Here is a 17,973-nt window from a genome sequence, read left to right on the forward strand (position 1 = left end):
ATACTATTTCAATGGTCTGATACGTCTTGTGGGACTTTTAGTAGCTTGCCTTATTATCAGGTATGATACAACTGTCATTGAGAACTGGAATAAAATTACTTTTAATTCATGTCCATTCTGGTATGTGGGAAGTGTCTTTCCTAAGTTTTGTTGCCTTTTCTATTTTAAAGAGTAACATCCCTTTTTCTAACCCCTTGGACAGTTTCAGAAGAAAGCGAATCAAAGTAAAAGCAGGATTTCTGGCCTACTATACAACCAGTCTGTACTGTACTGTAGTTAGTACATTGAGAAGTTGCTAGTTAATGCTCAAAATATCAGCAAGGTAGGCTCTTTGCTTCATTTTCAAATTAGCGTCAAGGAGTGTTGAGGCTTTTTCAAAATGGTCCCTCGGTGGTCTCTTCGGGGCTTTCCTACTGTGAGGGGAAAGTGGTCAAATGAGGTCACCAAAGGAGGTGTCTCAGCAGGTAACAGAGGTCAGATTTCTACCACCTTGAATTGCTGGCATCAAAGTAAACACCACTGCATTGCTGTAGTAATAGTTTTCTATGTCAGTGTACTAAAAATCAAAGTGTGTACAAAAACTTTCATCCTTCTGCAAAATATTAAACTCCCATACTGTAAACTAAACCACAGCTAGTGGTGAGAGGGGAGGAAGATTTCCAAAGTTATTTGGGTACTAGAGGGTAGGGACAGGCAACTTGAAGTATTTTTTGAAAGTGCCTAACAAGGATTTTGATCAATAGGGGCTAGACACTTGACTTGTTCAGAGGCTTTTGAAAACCACACTGGAAATTTAACTTGCATCTTGATGCTCATAAATATCTTTGAAGTCTTGCTCTTAATATAATTGAGAATTGAGCCATTGTATCTTCAGTGCTTCTGAAGATAAATGTTGCTACCTTACAGTGCTATTGATTGGTATAAAAATAAAGGCTTTATATTAAACCACTTAATGTGACAGAGAGGGGAAAATGCAGCAATTCCTCTAATGTCCTTTAGTGCTTCTATGTCATAGGTAATCTTATTTTTGCTTTACTAATGTACTGGTATAAGTTCTCTTCATTTATTTTACATAAATTTTCAACCATGTTTGAGAAATGCAGTCAAATACAGCTTGTGCTGGAAATGGATATGGTCCTTGTACATTCTGTTGTAGGTGTGACAGACCCGTACAAAGTGAGGTATCAAACATAGGGAAGCTAAATGACATTTTACTGCCCAAATCGCCAAGACCTCTGGTGACAGCAGTGGGTGTGGAAGGCAGAATGCAGTTGTCTGACTGAGGAATTAGTGCCTGCTCTGTATTTTGAGGGGTGTATAAACTAATTTTGTTATCTGTGACAGGCTCTGGAAATTACCTGTTCATCATCATCATACATCCAGATTTGGATTTGGCCCATTATTATTCTTCATTGCACCTACCATTTTTTGGTTGAAAAAAAAAAATAGTTGTCATATGTATGCAATGAATGATGTTACTTCGTTAAATGGTGGGGAGTATGGGGAAGCAGTAAAACGTGTTTCAACTCAACATCTGTGTCCTGGGCAGGTGAACAGAGTCTTCCTTCCACAAAGCTGCTCCAGGCTTCCATTTTTTGATGCAGTCTTCCTGTATGCTGAAGGCACCAACTAATGCCTGAAGTCCAGCTCGCTTTTCCTTACTGCATGTATTACAGGCAGAGACAGATGGAAACTTGAAATTGCTGGCCTCAGCTCCTGGATCACGTTAGCATCTTTCGCTTCTTACAGGGCAGCTGCATTCTGCAAAACAGCAGTGTGCATGTATCTTGATATGTAACCCTAGAAGAGGGATTCTAAATATAAGAGGATTTTCTTTGCTGCCATATGAAGGGGGTCAGCCAGACGCTTAAACAACATGCGGTGTATGTTTCATCAGATTGCACAGCAAAAAAAAAAATCAAGGGGACAATGTGAAATTAAATTCTTAGGGTGTCTCCCTGCAGGCACACCCAGGAGTTTACAGCTTGTGACTTGAAGATCAGCACTAGCTCTTCAATTTATGTGGTTGCAACCGCAATTCATGAACAGTGTGGCTTGAGGCTCCAGAAGCTGTTGCTCTTGTACCTGTATCTTTGGATATGTGCGCACAGTGTGAGCAGTGTTCTGCCTCTCAGTCTGGAGAAAGGTTCTATCTGATTGCTATTACAGTGTCCATCATGCTCAGAATCAGTCCAGATGCATCTGCTGGAAAGGTATGCAAGCATCTCTCTCTAGGCTCATTTCCATACCTGGACCCGAACTTTGTCTACCAGTTATTTAAGATGGATTTTGTTACTGATTTGCATTAGTTGGGCAGAGAGTGGGTCATCTTCCCAGTTAGTTTTTACTTTGTGAGCATTGCACATGCACAAGAGGATGCATTTGAAGGACTGGATTCCTCAAGGCAAGTAAGATTTAAATACAAAGAAAGTTACTGGATTCATTCAGGGCCAAGCTGGTAAGCCACATCCTGGTTACCTGACAGCTGTTCAGAGGCCATTATAGAATGTGTTGTTTTGTGGAGGGAAGAGTCCATATCACCAAACCTTCACTCCTGATAACGGGGTAAATAAAGAGGCAGCTGAAAAGATGTGGAACCTACCTTGACTTTGGAGGAGATACCTCCAGGCAAAATCAGAGACATCAGAAGGCCTGTGCAGGGTAGTTTGCATGGCTGCTGCCTAACCCACAGCTCTTCTGAGACTGAGCCCTCGGTCTTTCACGGGCAGTACCTTCAGGCTGAAACTCTACTTGAATGTTGGCTTCCTCTTACTATCCTCCCATCTCCAACCTCATTTTTAATTAGTATTTCTCTGAAGGTGTGCAGTGTTATGTTGGAGTAGAGGAGTTGAGAAGGGATGCAGTGGTCTATGAGTGATTTTTATGTGCACTCGCAGTTTTACGTTTCCCAAGCACAACGGCATGTTCTGCATGCACAGCAATGGCATGTGTCCCTGAAATGTGAGTGAGCCTTTAAGGAGGCTGCCCAACTTCCTCCACATCACTCCCTGGCAGCCTGGCAAAATGGGCTAAATTCAGAAGTGACCTAAAAGGAGGAGGGGGTTTGGAAGCAGATCACTCAGCCAATGTAAAGATGGAAGAACAAACTTGGGAGCCCAAGGCAGAAAGGAAGGTTTAGGCAGTTAAATTTATCCTGTCTTGAACTCTAGGATAAGCTCTGCTGCTGCTACCACCTAACTCACTCTCCATGGCACTGAAGCTACAAGAAGTACTTGCTCATGTGTCCTTTCTAATGTGATTTACAGCATGTCTGAATTTGATCTACCAGCTCGTAACTGAGGATGACTCTTCTGTTTTTGTCATATCTAGCTGTAGGGCTGAGTCAGCTTCCAATTCACTTGCAGTGACTTCTCTTTGGCTAACTAAGCTTGCATCATGTCAAGGAAAAATGACTTTGCCAGATATCAACAGATTCATCAGGACTTTAAACTGCACAGTCTGAAGACTTCAGGCCACTGCATTTCTTTTTCAACACATACTCTGGGGTAAGAGAAGGGGAAACTCCACTGAAAGTAAGGGATGCACACCAGAGCAGGCTGTGTGGTAATGGTGAGCCATGGCAGCCTCCTGTACACGTATCTCAACCAGTATTCAATGGGGGCTTAATTGCGTTTTGATTTTAACCAACTCCAGGAGATAATCCAAACAGAGAAAATGAGATTCTGGCCTAGAGCAGAAGTGGTTGGTGAATGCCATCCCTTCCTTGGGGCTAGCATAAGAGATTAGCTTTTACTTTTTGTGCCTGAAAGGTTTGTAAGGCCATTCTTCACCACATTTAATCAAAGACATACATTCCTCTAACACAGGTCTCTCCTGACCTCAGATCTATCCTGTTTGGTCCTTACTTTCTTTAAAAATGAGTCAGCTGATGAAGAAAGACAGTAAGTGATATGTCCAAGGGGGTAGATATCAGTACCAGTAGTAAAGATATCACTTCACTTGACCCCTCAGGCTGTATAGCACCAAAAGCGCTCTGTCATGATTGTTAGAACTTTGACAAAGTCTGCTGAGTCTCATGATCTTATGAGCCAAGAACCAAAATGCCTTAAAATTAATTTCAGAATAAGTTGCTCTGTGTGAGTTTTAATAGTCAGGCCAGGTCTAGTTCATGTTTACTAAAGAAGGTAGATGTGAGCAAGGGAAAAAGGAGCTGACTTTTGCTTGTGGCTAGTGACATGGTAAATAACACAGAGACCCTGTGGCTCTTCATGTCCTGCAGGTGTTTTACAAGCATCTCCTTTTAAAACCTCACATTGCCTTACGAGGTGGTGTTAGCACAGTCACGACACCTAATAAAGCATTTACTCAATTACTTTTATCTTGCTTTATGGGTTGTAGACAGTCTGAAAGGGGACTGTGCTTTTTTTTCCAAGAGAATTTCTTATTCAAAATTATTCAGTTACATTTTCCTCTGATCCTTTTATCCTTCAGCCTGCCATTTGCAATTCAAACTGTTGTTGTGATTCACCATACAATTTCCATGATACCACTTCTTTTTCCTGAGCAGACGACCATAAATCTTAGGACATTCACATTGTTGGTGTGATTGCTAATACCAAAATTTCGTATTTGGTTTTGTGATGTCTAAATTTAATGTTTACTTAAGGTGAGTATTTGTTCTATGAAAATGTGGGTAGTGAACACAAGCAGGGTCCTAAATACACCAGAACAAAATAATATGCCGTTCTGAATTTGTATTTAACTAAAAGATTTTGCAATATTCACCCAATCTAGTATCACCTCCCTTTGGCTGATGGAAAGCTAATAGCTAAAGGCAAAAGTGATTTAGAGTCTTCTTGAAGGCCATGCTGGCAGTTAGTGTCAGAGGCAAGAAGGAGATTTTTATCTAATTCTTTCTCTCCTTCTCAGCGGAAATGCTTACAGCCACTACTCTTGGGCATCCCCCAAAATTGTAAGGTAATGTACGCAGCTAAACAACTAAGGAACAAATTATTCTGGTACCAATGTCAGGAGTGCTTAGTGAGGGCTAAGCCTAAATGGCCTGTTGCTGTGTCCCCCGTCTGGGAGATATGGCAGTTTAGAAAACTAGAGAGAGTTGTTGTGATAAATTATTTCAATGGCAAGTGACACCTCTGACATTCTCACTAGGGAAGTTAACCAGGAACCTCATTTGTGACACGTATGGAAGTCTTGATGGAAGAATGTGAACCAGCTCCCCATCTGTTACATCCTCATCTGGCAGTAAGAAAAAGAAGGTTAAGACAGGTATGTAAAGGGGTAGGAGTAGAAAAGGTATTTTGTAGTCTTCCTTTGCAATGTGGAGGCTGGTCCTGGATGGAGTGGAAGAGGGGGAATTTTTATGCCCTTCAGGTTGCAGAGCATGGAAGGCAAAAGTCACAGATGCTGTTAAAGGGAGGAGCAAAAACTCCAGGGTTCTAGAAAATCAGTGGGTGGATTAGCTCTGCCAGGCCCTTGTGGTATGTCTACAGGCAATCTCTCGCTTCCCACATCTCCTGCATTAACAGCTGTAAGGGAATTAGGCTCCTACTCAAGCTGATAGGAGAAAACAATACTCCAGTGCGTGTGAGGACCATGCATACAGACATGCCCATGAGGAGGCAGGGTGATGATTTAGTGGGCAGCAGTGGTGAGCCCCCCACATAAGACTTGTTGTTCATGGTGTAATGTTATCCAGCCCTCATAATTCATGGCTACCAGGCACCTCACAAAAAGAGTTACAGGCTGATTGCTGTAGGACTGTGATACACCCACCTGTCATGACTGACGGTGAGGGAAGACAAGAATCAGGGTTGAGCAGGACGCAGTCATGGGGAAAAGAGGGAGGAGAAGGTAGCAACAAATGAAGCCCAACCACCAAGAGGTTGAGGTGCCTGGGTCCATTGCCTCTGTCCTGTCTGCAGGCAGTAACTAGCATACTGTGGATGGATGGTTCATCACCGTATAGGGAGGAACCATCACATTTTAATACCAGAACTCTAAATTTAATAATGCTTAGACCTACCGTAGACTAGTTACCATAGCGTCATGAGCTATTAGCAGTCTTTATCCTGCAGTTTATTACTGGTCTGTGGTTCTTACAAGTAACAAAAACCATTGTAAGGAAGTGAGGGTGGGCCCCAAAGTGAAGGTACCATTGCTTGCAATGAGTCTGGCTGGCTGTTGTGCAGGTCATCGCAATGGTCCTACTGGGCAAGTGATGGATAAGACATGGTAGCATGTATCTCCAGCCTACACTGCAGACGGTTCTGCCGACATAACCAGCACGCACAATCGGGTTTGGAGACGAAGAATTTAGGAGTGCTAAGCTGTGTGAAATATCAAAATAACAACAGCTGCATTTTATAGCAGGGTAACTGTTCTGTAGGGGCTGGGGAAGAGCTGCCCACACGCATTCCCCTCACACCCCGTTTGGCAGGCTGTCCTGTGCCGAGGTATTCTACCCCTGAAAGACAAACTAGGAGCAGCTGTTCCTCAAAACATACTGTGGGAGCCAGCCGTGCACTCGCCATTAGGCACGGTGAATCTGTCTATCCCAGCAGAATTCTTCCCACAACGTAACAGCATGCCACAAGGATACACTTCGATTTGGTAGGAATCCTTCTGTCTGTTTGCAGGTTGCTTTGATTGATTAAGAAAAAAACAATTTTCTTGTAAAGAGAACTGCTGACCTGGGCACCTGCAGTCCTCACAACTTTATGCCTATTAGAAAAGTAGAAGAAAGACAGCAGCAGCTGATGAAAAGCAAAGGGTAAAATGAGACGGCGTAATTGGAAATGGTTAGAGAAATATGTTAGAGAAATATATGAGTGTAATTTAATTTGAGAAACATTTATCTGTTAAGGACTTAAATTTCCATCTGTGCTTCCTCAGAGGAAACGGAGCCGTGCGCTGGTGCTTTAACGGTCTGCTTTGACCCCCTCACAACGGTCAGCGTCCATTCGCCTGGCTCTTGCTCCCCTTTCATGAAGCGGGGAAATGCATTTATTGCCTAGTTCCTGCATCCCTGCGCTCACTCATCTGCAATTCTCCTGAGCTTATCCAAAACCTCCTTGGGGTGGTGATTCGGAGAAAACGGCTCCGAGAGGCAGGTAAAGAGACCTCACGCTTCGCTACTGCCCTCGTACCTAAGGCACGGGTTTAGCAGTCACGTTCAGCAGGTATGGGATAGCCCCGGTGGGACAGTCGGCATAGGGCCTGGCGTCAGGGGCCTGATGGAGGCTGCCCGGCCTCGGACGGCCCGGTAAAGGCTCTTGGCTGCTGCAGGGCCCCGGCCGGAACCTGCGCGCCGGGCTCGGGTTCTCCCCGGGGCGGCAGCCCGGGCGCGCGGCCGGCCGGAAGCGGAAGCGCCTCGGCGGCGGTGGAGGGCCGGCGGCGGGCTCTGAAGGAGGGAGGTGGGTTCCCTCGGCCGGGCATGGCCGGGCCGGGCGGTGCGGGAGGCTCCGGGGCAGCTGGCCGGGAGGGGTCCGGGGGAGAGGCGGGCTCCTGGCGGTTGCTATGGGCACGGTTGCTACGGGCACGGTTGCTATGGGGACGGCGGGGCCGCGGCCCCGTGCCCCTCGGCTGCAAGGCCCGGGTTTTGCCGTCCGTGCGAGGAGCGAGTGGCCGTGGCCCGCGGCGGGCGCCGGTGGTCCCGGGGCGCCGTGCGGGTGCAGCCCCGGCGGCCTTTGCGACGGGGGAACCGTGCCGTCCGCCGGTGTGCTCGGCGCGTCCGGGGAGCGGGGTGGCGGAGGCGGTGTCCGCCCGGCTGCCGCCTCGGGGCGTGAAGCAGCTCGGCAGTTAAAACGGACGGGTGCGTTTGCTGGTGAGAACTTCAGCGGCTGTTCGATTTCTGTCGGGCCGTCTTAAAAGCCTGTCTCGCGGCATCAGCCGGGCGCTGTTTAAAGCAGATACAGAACGCTCAAACCTGCTGCGGTTTCACGTAGCCAGTTAACGTTTGCACGTATACCTATTTTTTATTGTGCTAGTTAAATCGTTGAGTTGTTTATGTGCTTAAGTCATGCACGCCGAGACTGGTTTCAGGTTGCGACTGAGATCTGTACAGTTGAAAGTTGGGCAATGTCCGTAATTTGAGTTTACAGGAAACAGGGCAGCATCCCGTACATGGACTTGTACCCCACCTGGCGCTCTGCAAGGCCCAGTTTGTACAGCTCCCCGCGGCCCCCTTGGTCACTTCTAAGTTGCTGCCGTTCACCTGTAGGTCATCTTTCAGATAAGACGTGGCACATGCATCCAGTCTCATCCCTTTTCCCTGTGGATGTGGCCTCAAGGGCTGTGCAGCGGAAGGAAGTGGTGTGTTTCTTGCACAGCAGGCCCCTGCCTCTCCCAGAGGGAAGTGGAGGCTGGAGGAAGCCTCCAGTGGAGCATCAGCAGGACTGTGCTGTTTGTGCTTTCGAGGCACAGCCAGTCACTAAAAGGATCTTCGGCAGGTTGCCACCTGAGATAACTCTGTTTTCTAGTGAAGTCACATTTCTAGTAGGTTGGTTTTGAAGCATTCTGACAGAAAGTTCTACTGATGTTTCAACTGATGTGGTAGAACATTATATGCATGGCTATTCAGAAGACAGAAGAACAAACATGTAGTTTGGGAAGATAGAATATCAGTGTGCTGCAGTAACAGATACCTGCTTAGTCAACTTTTAGAGTGTCTGAGTCTTGCAGAGATGCTAGGCTATCGAACTGTAGCACATTATTAAGAGTAGCTAAAAATTGTCACTTAGTGTTTTTGTTCTGAGTGTGATATAATTTTAAGATGCTAGTATTTTGGGTTAATCAAGTTTCTTTGACTCTTCAACTTAGAAACAGAGCGCAGGTCTACTGATGAGCCTGCTTTCCTGCCTACGGGTGTTCTGGCTTCAAAAGCACATGTACTAATCTGGCTTTTCCTGCTCTTTTAGCCCTTAAAAATGGGCAACACAAGCAGCGAGCGAGCTGGACTGGAGCGTCATGGACATAAGGCATCCCGAGGTGACAACTCAGGAGGAGCCATCAGTACGAAAGAGGGCGATAGACCAAAAATCTTAATGGACAGTCCTGAAGATGCAGACTTGTTCCATTCAGAGGAAATGAAGGTATTGCTGGTTTGTTTTTGTCTTCTAACATTGCTAGCTTTAGAGTGCTGTCCAGTTGTGGTGCAACCTTCAGTAATTCTGTCACTGAATTTACACACAAAACTATCTCCCTTGTTTCCCGCACTAAGGAGAGATATTGCATTGATGTTCAAGCAGATATGAGTATGATGTCATGGTTTCCAGCAAGAGTTAATTGTAGAAAAACTAAAATGTAACAGGCTCAAAGCTCTAAGTACAGTTCCCCAGCTTCCTTTGGATCGTTAATGCTCTTGCAGTTACCAGTGACATTTTACCTGTCTATTATTTTCCATATTAAAAGATCTGTTAACTAGATTTTTGCTCAGTATTAGGTAGCTTGTTAGAAACGTCTTGCTGTGTATTGTGTTTCATAAGAATATCTAACAGAAAATTACACTTAGATTTTGACTGTTGGGCAGAACTGTTTCCTATAGATAACTCATAATCTTTCTACCAACTACAGATTTTGTGCCTGCGGTATTTGTATAATCTAAATGCTTCTTAAGTGTATTTCTTCTTAATTCTTCTTCTTCTTCTTCTTATATCTGTGTATTTTGAAAACTCTCGTGAGCTCAAGTAATTTCTTTTTAACCTAATTTAGGTTGGAGGGAGGGGGATTATTTTGCCTTCCACTCTTTCTGCAAATTTGGAGGGCTTTAACATCTTTGCAGAATTTGTGCAAATGAATTTGTGAACAGTATCTAGAAATGCAGAGTTTCTAATCTCCATCTGACAAAAGCTACTTGTAGACTTGTACCTTAGAGAATTGAGCCTGAGCGCAAAAATGCCTTCAGTAAAATATAGGTTGTCTGAGTCTGCCAGGAAAGAATTCCTTTTGATTAAGATATTGTGCTTGTAGGCTCCGTTGGAGAAAGAAGAATTCCTAGCTTGGCAACAAGATCTGGAAGTGAATGATAAAACTCCCACTCAAGCTCGACCAACAGTCTTTCGCTGGACTGGTGGAGGGAAGGAAGTTTATTTATCTGGGTCCTTCAACAACTGGAGTAAAATTCCTCTGACAAGGAGGTAATAAACTGCTGCTGCTTTATTGGAGATATTCCCCACGGACTGGGAATGCTTAGTGCAGTGAGAAAGGTGGTCAGTTGATAGATTGGTATTGTGCTTGGATTTACCACTTTACTGCTTCACTTCTCAAGCCCTTGATGAGAATCTGACTTTTTGATTCTCGGATGGCACAGGATGAAAGTTGAGCTGTGTGTCAATTTTGAAGGAGTGATTTATTCGCTAGACACCATGCATGAATGACCTGAAACAATCCTTGTTGTTCAGTCTGCTACCTGGGGTAGAGTTGGGGTATGTAAGGTGAAGTTGGTTTTGAGCATAGTGTCTCTGACGGCAGATGCACTTTCTTGTCATATCGTTGGCTTTTGTCCAGCTCAGAGGGTCCAGATTCTGCTTAGGAAACTCTGAGCCTGGGGTACCTGCTAGTAAACTACATAAACGAGAGAATAAAGCTGTGTTAAGGTACCAAGTGTTTTTTCCTGCTAAAGAGCTCTGGAGCTCTGCTTATTTCTGTACCTGAGTAAGTATTTAATTTAAACCAATGGTTTTTTGAAAAATTTAAGACTTAATGGATGATGGAGAGTCTGAATTTAACTGTTGATCTGAGTCCTGTTGTTTGTCAATGATGACATATACATGAAAGATTGGTCCCCTGCCAATTTCTGGTGTTTCTCATCTCAGTGAGTAGCTACCTGCATTGTCATTGTTGCAGAAGTGTCTTAATTTCTTAGGAAACTTGAGGGAGGAGCATAGTGGCCTGATGAAATGGTATGAGAGGATTGTTCTGTGCATGAACAATGTGAAATAAATTATCAAGACAGGAGCTGGAAAAAAGGCCAGTGGAACATCAGTATTACTGTCATACTCTAAGTACAAAGCCTGTGAAACTGGAAATGGTGAAATGAATCTGGAAGAAGGACAAAAAATGTCTGTTTACTAAAAAGAAAAAAAAAAAAAGACAGGTTTGTCTCTTGTCAGTTTAGGTATCCTGGGAAAAGAGATATTTGGACCTCCTTAGAGGCTGGATAAAATCATGTTACTGAATCAAATGTGCTCAAGTAGAAGAGTTCATTATTCCAACCTGAAATTTCAAATCCAGCTCTGTGGTGGTATGCTTGCATTCCTCACTTGAGAAAAAGTAAAGAGAAATAACGGCATTGCGTGGCCTGTTTGAATTGTTCACATAGCATCAAGTGTTTCTCAGGTTTTTTGAGATGCTGGTAAAGACTTCTGAAGAATGAGGAAGTTCACAGCACAGGAGTATCAAAATTACCAAGCAGCAGCTATTCGGACCCAAAGTAACTCAGAAGTATTGAGTTGCTGCTTTCATCTTCTAGTCATTGTTCATTCATTTCATAGGTATTTGTGAAATGCAATTTACGATGGCAAATACTGAAAGGCAAAGAAATATGAGTAAGCTGATCTTGTTCCACCAATGGGAGTCTCACAGATAAAATGAGGTCTCACGTACTAACAAGTAACGCGAAGATGTGAGGATGACTTTACAAAAGCTCAGTGCCAAGTCCTTGATGCCAGGAATGTGGATGCTAAGTTTGAATGTGTTGGGAGTTACTGTCAACAATAAATGATCATTAACATTAACCTTAGTTTGATTCTTTACCTTTAGATTGCATCAGAGATTCTCTTAAAATGTGACGCTGCCTTTTTAAGTTTTTGCTTGCTAAGGAGGCTTGTATTCTGTGTTACAGTGTTTGTCACGGTTTATAGATTGATGTACTTTTCAGAATATTTCAGGGCTGATTGTTTGTCTTAAATTCCAGTCACAATAACTTCGTGGCAATCCTGGACCTGCCAGAAGGAGAGCACCAATACAAGTTCTTCGTGGATGGGCAGTGGACGCACGATCCTTCAGAGGTAATGTTTTCTTCAACTCGCTGTATGCATTCATTGAGGCATCCGAAGAGGAGAAACTGGCTGGTTTCGCTACCTACAGCTGGCCTTTTCAGAGAGAAGGTATTGGTTAACAACAGAAACTGACTTTTTAAGCTGGTGAGAGAGCTATTTCTGATCCAAGCTGGCCTAGGTGGCAGCATCAGTCTGACAGTCTCGAAGGACAGGAGATATTGTAACAAATGGGTGACAAGATCTCTTGGCTATTGGTTTGTAAGAGATGGTGAGCTTTTCTTGTCTAGTGCCAAACTGTCTTTTAAAGCACTGTAGCATTGCTGACAGCCCAAATCTCTGTGCTGTACTTACTATCTGTGCCAGAATGTTGCTCTTGCTGCTCTAGATATTTTTGTAGTCCAGTAATTGTGCCAAAATCTGCCAGGACTTTTCCTCCTCCTCTGCTATAAAATGAGCTTTAACCCTTGCCCGCCCAACAGTCCCTACCTGCTTCAGAACTAATCATTCACAGTTGCTGGTTCCAGTTTTCTTGCTGTCTTGGCAAACCTTGCAGAATTTACCTTGCAGTAAATTTAGCTCTTAGAACCCTGTGCCCTGGATTCTAGTCTTAGCTTTAGTAGTAAACCAGCAATACCAACCATACTCTGTCCTACCTCAGACCATGCAGATCTTAGCCTGGCTCTGAAAGCCCTGCAGAAGCTGTACTTGTCCTTAACCTAACACTAACTGAGCAATGGTGAGCTCCTTTTGTAGTACTCGCATATTTTAAAAGCAATAGATCTCATTCTTATTAATGCTGATTGTGTAGTTTTGAGAATCTAATAGTCCTGCAAGCTTTTTTATTCTGACTTTTGTATCTTGTTTCTTCCCAGCCAGTAGTAACCAGCCAGCTAGGGACCGTCAACAACATCATACAGGTGAAGAAAACTGACTTTGAAGTATTCGATGCTTTGATGGTGGACTCCCAAAAATGTTCAGACATGTCTGGTATGAGCGTACTGGTAATTTTATATCACACTTTTTAGAGCTGTTAAAAATTCCATTTTCCTTCTTATCTGGAGTTAAAGCTCCAGTGTAGATTAATCTCCACTTTTGTCAGGCCCTGTGGATGTGTGCAGGAATCACAAATGCACAAAGGAAGAATGTGGAATGCATAAAGGAGGAAGCCTCTGACAGAGCAACACAGGTCACTGTAGATCTGATTAGGAGGAGGAAGTCATGGGTGCTTAATAGCTGTTTGTTTGCCTGTGCGATGTGAAGTGGCTGTTTTTGGTGCACTCAGTGGTGGATCAGTCTCTACCTTACAACATCAAACCAATGTTGCTAGCCTACGCTGCTCCTAATACCATCTCTCTCTGCTAAGGGGATGGCTTGAGGAGGTCAGAAGTTGCACATTAGCAGGTAGAAATTAGGTGCATCTTAGTAGTGCTAACACAGGCTCTGGAATAATGTCATATCCTCTGAGTTTAGTATAAATGATCTATATGTTAGAATAATATAAAAATGCTATTTTTGCTTTAAGTTTCATATTCTAGTGTAACAGAAGAGAAGTAAGATTTAGCTTGAGTCATCTCTGAGATCGGCCTTGCCGCCTGTTCTTTATAGACCTTTGTAGGGATGGAGGCCATGATTGAAGTAGTACCTTAAATCCTTCTCCAGAAGACCCGTCCTTTGAATCTGAGGCGCAAGGTGCATTTGGTTGGTTTTTGCTATATGCCACTTTCTCCTGGACAAAGCTTTTTTGGAGAAAGAGTGGTTCGTGAGACTTGGACAGTGCGAGAAGCCAGGAGGAGATGCTAGTAGATGCCTTCCCCCCACGTGCTGTAACAGCCTTTCCTTATATTGCTTTTGACTCTGAAGGCTTCTTTCTATTAACCTGTCCCTGCACGGAAACAATACCTGCCTTTTACGTGTGCACACCGTGTTTTTAGTGCTTCTCTTGGAGGTGACGTTGTGGAGCAATGTTTACTGTGTTTGCTGGAGAAGTGCTGGGCAGAGATGACAGTGAAGTTCCGGAGTGCCGTGGGGCCCTCAGAACTCCGCCTCCCACATCTTCACAGCTAGTATCAAGTCAGACGGACTTTGGACATCGTAAATCACTTCTTGGGCAGTGACTGATCCTCTGGGACTGCATCAGCTGCTGCAGTTCTTGTACTTACATGTCGTTGATTTCTTTTGGCCCCATGTTCCTGGATGTGAAAATCGACTTGGAATACCGGTAAAAACGTACCTAGAAAGAGCAGATATTCTTACAGGCTATTTAAGAATAAATATTTAACATCTCTCTGGCAGAGTTGTCCAGTTCACCCCCAGGACCGTACCACCAGGAGCCCTATGTTTGTAAGGCAGAGGAGCGCTTTAAATCCCCACCTATTCTTCCCCCCCACCTGCTGCAGGTCATCCTGAATAAGGACACAGGCATTTCTGTGAGTACATTGGTTTGTTTTGCTGAATAAGTCCCTTGAGGGTGTGAACTGATGGGGAAAAATCTGGGTGCAGATATGGGACACGCAAGGAAAAACCTTAGAATAGTCGCCATCTTGGTAAATTCCTTATTACATTATGTCCATATGGATCCATCTGAAGTAAATTTATTTTCTACTTGACTTTTCTTCAAAATTGAAAAGAAAACTAGATGGCTATTTTACTCCCAGAAGCCCTAATCTTCCCACTGCAACACTACTAAAGTGTCAGAAGCACATAAGAAATAATTGAGGCCTGTTTCGCGATCGCAGTGAGGATGCAGAGGGTTTCACCCTGGAATGATCTTGGATTGTTCTGAAACTTTGTCTGCATTTGTTGCTGGACTCAGCGTAAGCAGCAGTGTGATGTATTTGAGGGTATGGCTAGTTACAGACCGTGTTTGTCACCCATCAGCTGTGGTGAGTAAACTGTGAGTTCTGTTATTTTCACACTGTCTCACTTTCTTTTTTTTCCAGTGCGATCCTGCTCTACTCCCTGAACCCAACCATGTCATGTTGAACCACCTCTATGCGCTTTCTATAAAGGTGAGAGGCCAGGGCATGTTCTTCACACTTGCAGCTTTTAGATAACCATGTATTATGCTTACTTGTTTTCCATCTCCTGTAGGATGGAGTGATGGTGCTTAGTGCTACACATCGTTACAAGAAGAAATATGTGACTACTTTGCTGTACAAGCCAATATGAACATCGCAGTAGTTTGTGACCAATTGTTCTGGGCCAGTGCAGTCTCAGAAAAACAATTCTTCTCTTAACCAAATGTACTCCTGCTCTGTGCTGTAGCAAATGAACTCTGATTTCATATTGTGTCTGAGACTTCCAAGTTCTCCTATATTTGCCTTATTTTCCCAGTCCCACCTTGGAAGTTCTTGGAGATGACAGCTTTGTAGCAACTAGACAGATGGCAAAGGTGTCAGTGCCCGTTGTCAGCTCAGTTAAAAAACCACCAATTTAATTAGGCTGAAAAAAGTGAGGGCGGCAACAGATTAAAGAGCTTTAGCAGTGAGGCAGACTATAAGAAATAAAGAAGCCAGCCCGAAGTCTAGAAAGTTTAGGATTCTTGTGGTATCTTATTTGAGCTCAACACTAAGCAAAAGCAAGCCCATTACTGCTTTCATAACTCATCAAACACACAATTATTTCAGTAGCAAGTTCCAAACTTGCATGGCTGAAATAAGTGTGAATATTGATGATCTTTTTGTAGCAGTCTTTGTAGGCAAAAATCAACAACACAATCACCAACAAGCCCATTTTTATTTTACGGTAGACCGGGGTGCACTGTTTCTACTGTAAATAGCTCTGTAGTTTTTCTCTTCGTGAGAACTGAAATACAACTTTTCCCATGTGGAATTTCTGGTAAAGACAATTGTTTTTAATGGCTGGATTTTTCTGTAAATCATAAATGTGTCTTGCAGTAATCTGCTTTTTGAAACCAGTTTCTCTTGCTGTCACTGATAAGGACTTCCTTAAGCTGGGATAGGTGGCTGTAAGGAAATCGATGTATTCAGTTTAGGGATTGGTTCTTTAGTAACAGCCTGAAGGTGACTGTAAGTCACCTGTGTCCCAGTGGCCAAACTTGCCCCTTGGTGTAAGCAGTTGCAGGGTGCTGGACAGAGCAGCACTGCACCCTCCTCTGCCCCAGGCTCGAGCTGGGCTTCTGCTCCAGGTTGCAGTGTTGACCACAGGTATAAAACCCCTGGTGCTTCTGCAGCCAGGGCTGTGGGGATCTCCACAACTTTTTACTCTGTGTATATTTTCTAACAGTAAGTAAGTGATTATAGTAACGCCAGGTTGCCTGTACTTGGTACTCACAGCCTGTTTTATCCCAAAATAAATGCAACATTAATGCAAAACTGCCTGCTAGCATGCCTCGGGCCTGCCCTGAGGAACCAGCTCGGGAGGTGACCTGCTGGGTCCTTCCCGCCGTCTGTTCCTTGGTGCCTGAGAGTGCCAGCAACTGTGCCAATGATAACAGCCCCTGCCGACTGTGGGGAGGAGCACATTGCACAAATCAGCAAGGAGTTTGAGTGGGGACAAAAGCTGCAGCAGTCAGCGTTCAGTGGAACCAGCCACAGTGGAAGGGTGGTTTGCCATCCTCGGATCTGTTCACTAGCCTTGTTGCAATAGCCTGAGTAGCTCAGTAGATCTGGGTCTAGTGCAATGGTTTTCTCTGAAAACTCTTTCTTCGTTCTGTGCTATGGATAGGATTTGGTATTCTGAAATATGGAATTGCTTTGTTTTCAGCCTTTTTAGAAACAAATAAAACATTTTCAAGAAAAGGGGGTGACTTGCTTCGTTATTATCCTTCCCGTCTTTGGTAACCTCAGCTTCCTTGAGTTGTTATTTTTTTATAACCTGTGATTGCCTGATTGCGGGTTTATGCCTTGGTGGATTGTGCAAGCTTTTCATTTATAGATGTGGTTTGAAACACTTTGTCTGCTTGCAGTTCATCAGTGAAGAAGGTGAGGGAGGTGTTAGTGTGTATTTGTGATGTAAAGTTTACAGGAAGAACAAGAGGCCAATTACTTACAACTCCAGCGATCAGTTCCTTAGGACTGAAAAACGTGATACTGGCGTTAAGCCGCCCATTGGCTTCTCTTTGTTCCAGCTTGCCACGAGGCAAGCAGACTTTTTTCCCCAAGCCTTTCTCCTTGACAGTGTGTGATTGCAGGTTGGATATGGTTTGTGATGTCACAGGCACAGGTATGGCATGGGATTAGGCTGTGCAGGGGGACAGCCTGCACCCTCCGTAACACTTACTAGCAGCAGAGGAGGTCAGGCAGGAGGCTGTGGGATGCGAGCTCAGTGCTGGTACCCGCGGAGCAGCATGTACGTGTTGCTGGGCGGCGAGGTAGAGGTGCCTTTTAGCTTCTACTGTGGTTATGTCAGGGTGGTAAACAAAGGTGCGTCAAAAGTGGACAAGGGAGACCAGGGTGGAACAGTTCCAGTTAACTAATGCAACAGGATTGCCTTTTGTTGAGATGTAAGCCCAGTCAAAAACACCTAGAAGTTTAAATGCAGAAGTATATGCTGGCAGCTAAACGTGTGACCACAGCCGTTCTTTTGTCAGTGCCCTGCCATAGAGAAACCTGATGCTTAAATAATATTAAATAATGATGTTAAATAATAGCGTCTCCGAGCAGCGTCAGCAAAGGAGGGCCGGTTCCCAATGTCTTGTAAGGCAATGGTGCTATTGCACAGAAGCGGGTGGGGTGGTGTCTCTCGAGACATGCAGGCTCAGGGCCTGCAGCTTTCGGAGCTGTGGGCAGGCGAGCTCTGGGATCTGGCTGTGCTCATGTCTTTGCTTGGCATATCTGCCACAGCTACGGCGTGTGTGCAAAGGGCTGGGCCAGACACCGTGGGCCGTGGCAGCAGCAGTGGCTGCTCCTGGATCCCATTACGGGGCTGGCCTGTGCACCGCAGGATACCAGATGGAGTTAAATGCTGGTGCAGCAAACTAGGTGAAGGACTGCGTCTGTTTGGTAGGATAAGTGTCGGCAGTGGAGACCAACTG

The 17,973-nt window shown here is 44.5% G+C and overlaps 1 protein-coding gene across 1 annotated transcript; it reads left to right on the plus strand.

The window, feature by feature from the left end:
- The first annotated feature begins 7,366 nt into the window (after positions 1-7,366).
- PRKAB1 (protein kinase AMP-activated non-catalytic subunit beta 1) lies at positions 7,367-16,723 on the plus strand. Its single transcript, XM_059827519.1, has 8 exons — positions 7,367-7,394; positions 8,898-9,071; positions 9,949-10,115; positions 11,894-11,987; positions 12,851-12,965; positions 14,271-14,404; positions 14,918-14,986; positions 15,069-16,723. Exons 2-8 carry the CDS (start codon positions 8,907-8,909, stop codon positions 15,144-15,146), a joined length of 822 nt encoding a protein of 273 aa, XP_059683502.1. The 5' UTR covers positions 7,367-7,394; positions 8,898-8,906; the 3' UTR covers positions 15,147-16,723.
- The last annotated feature ends 1,250 nt before the right edge of the window (positions 16,724-17,973 follow it).

The sequence above is a fragment of the Gavia stellata genome, chromosome 21, assembly GCF_030936135.1.
Source record: "Gavia stellata isolate bGavSte3 chromosome 21, bGavSte3.hap2, whole genome shotgun sequence".
NCBI lineage: Eukaryota > Metazoa > Chordata > Aves > Gaviiformes > Gaviidae > Gavia > Gavia stellata.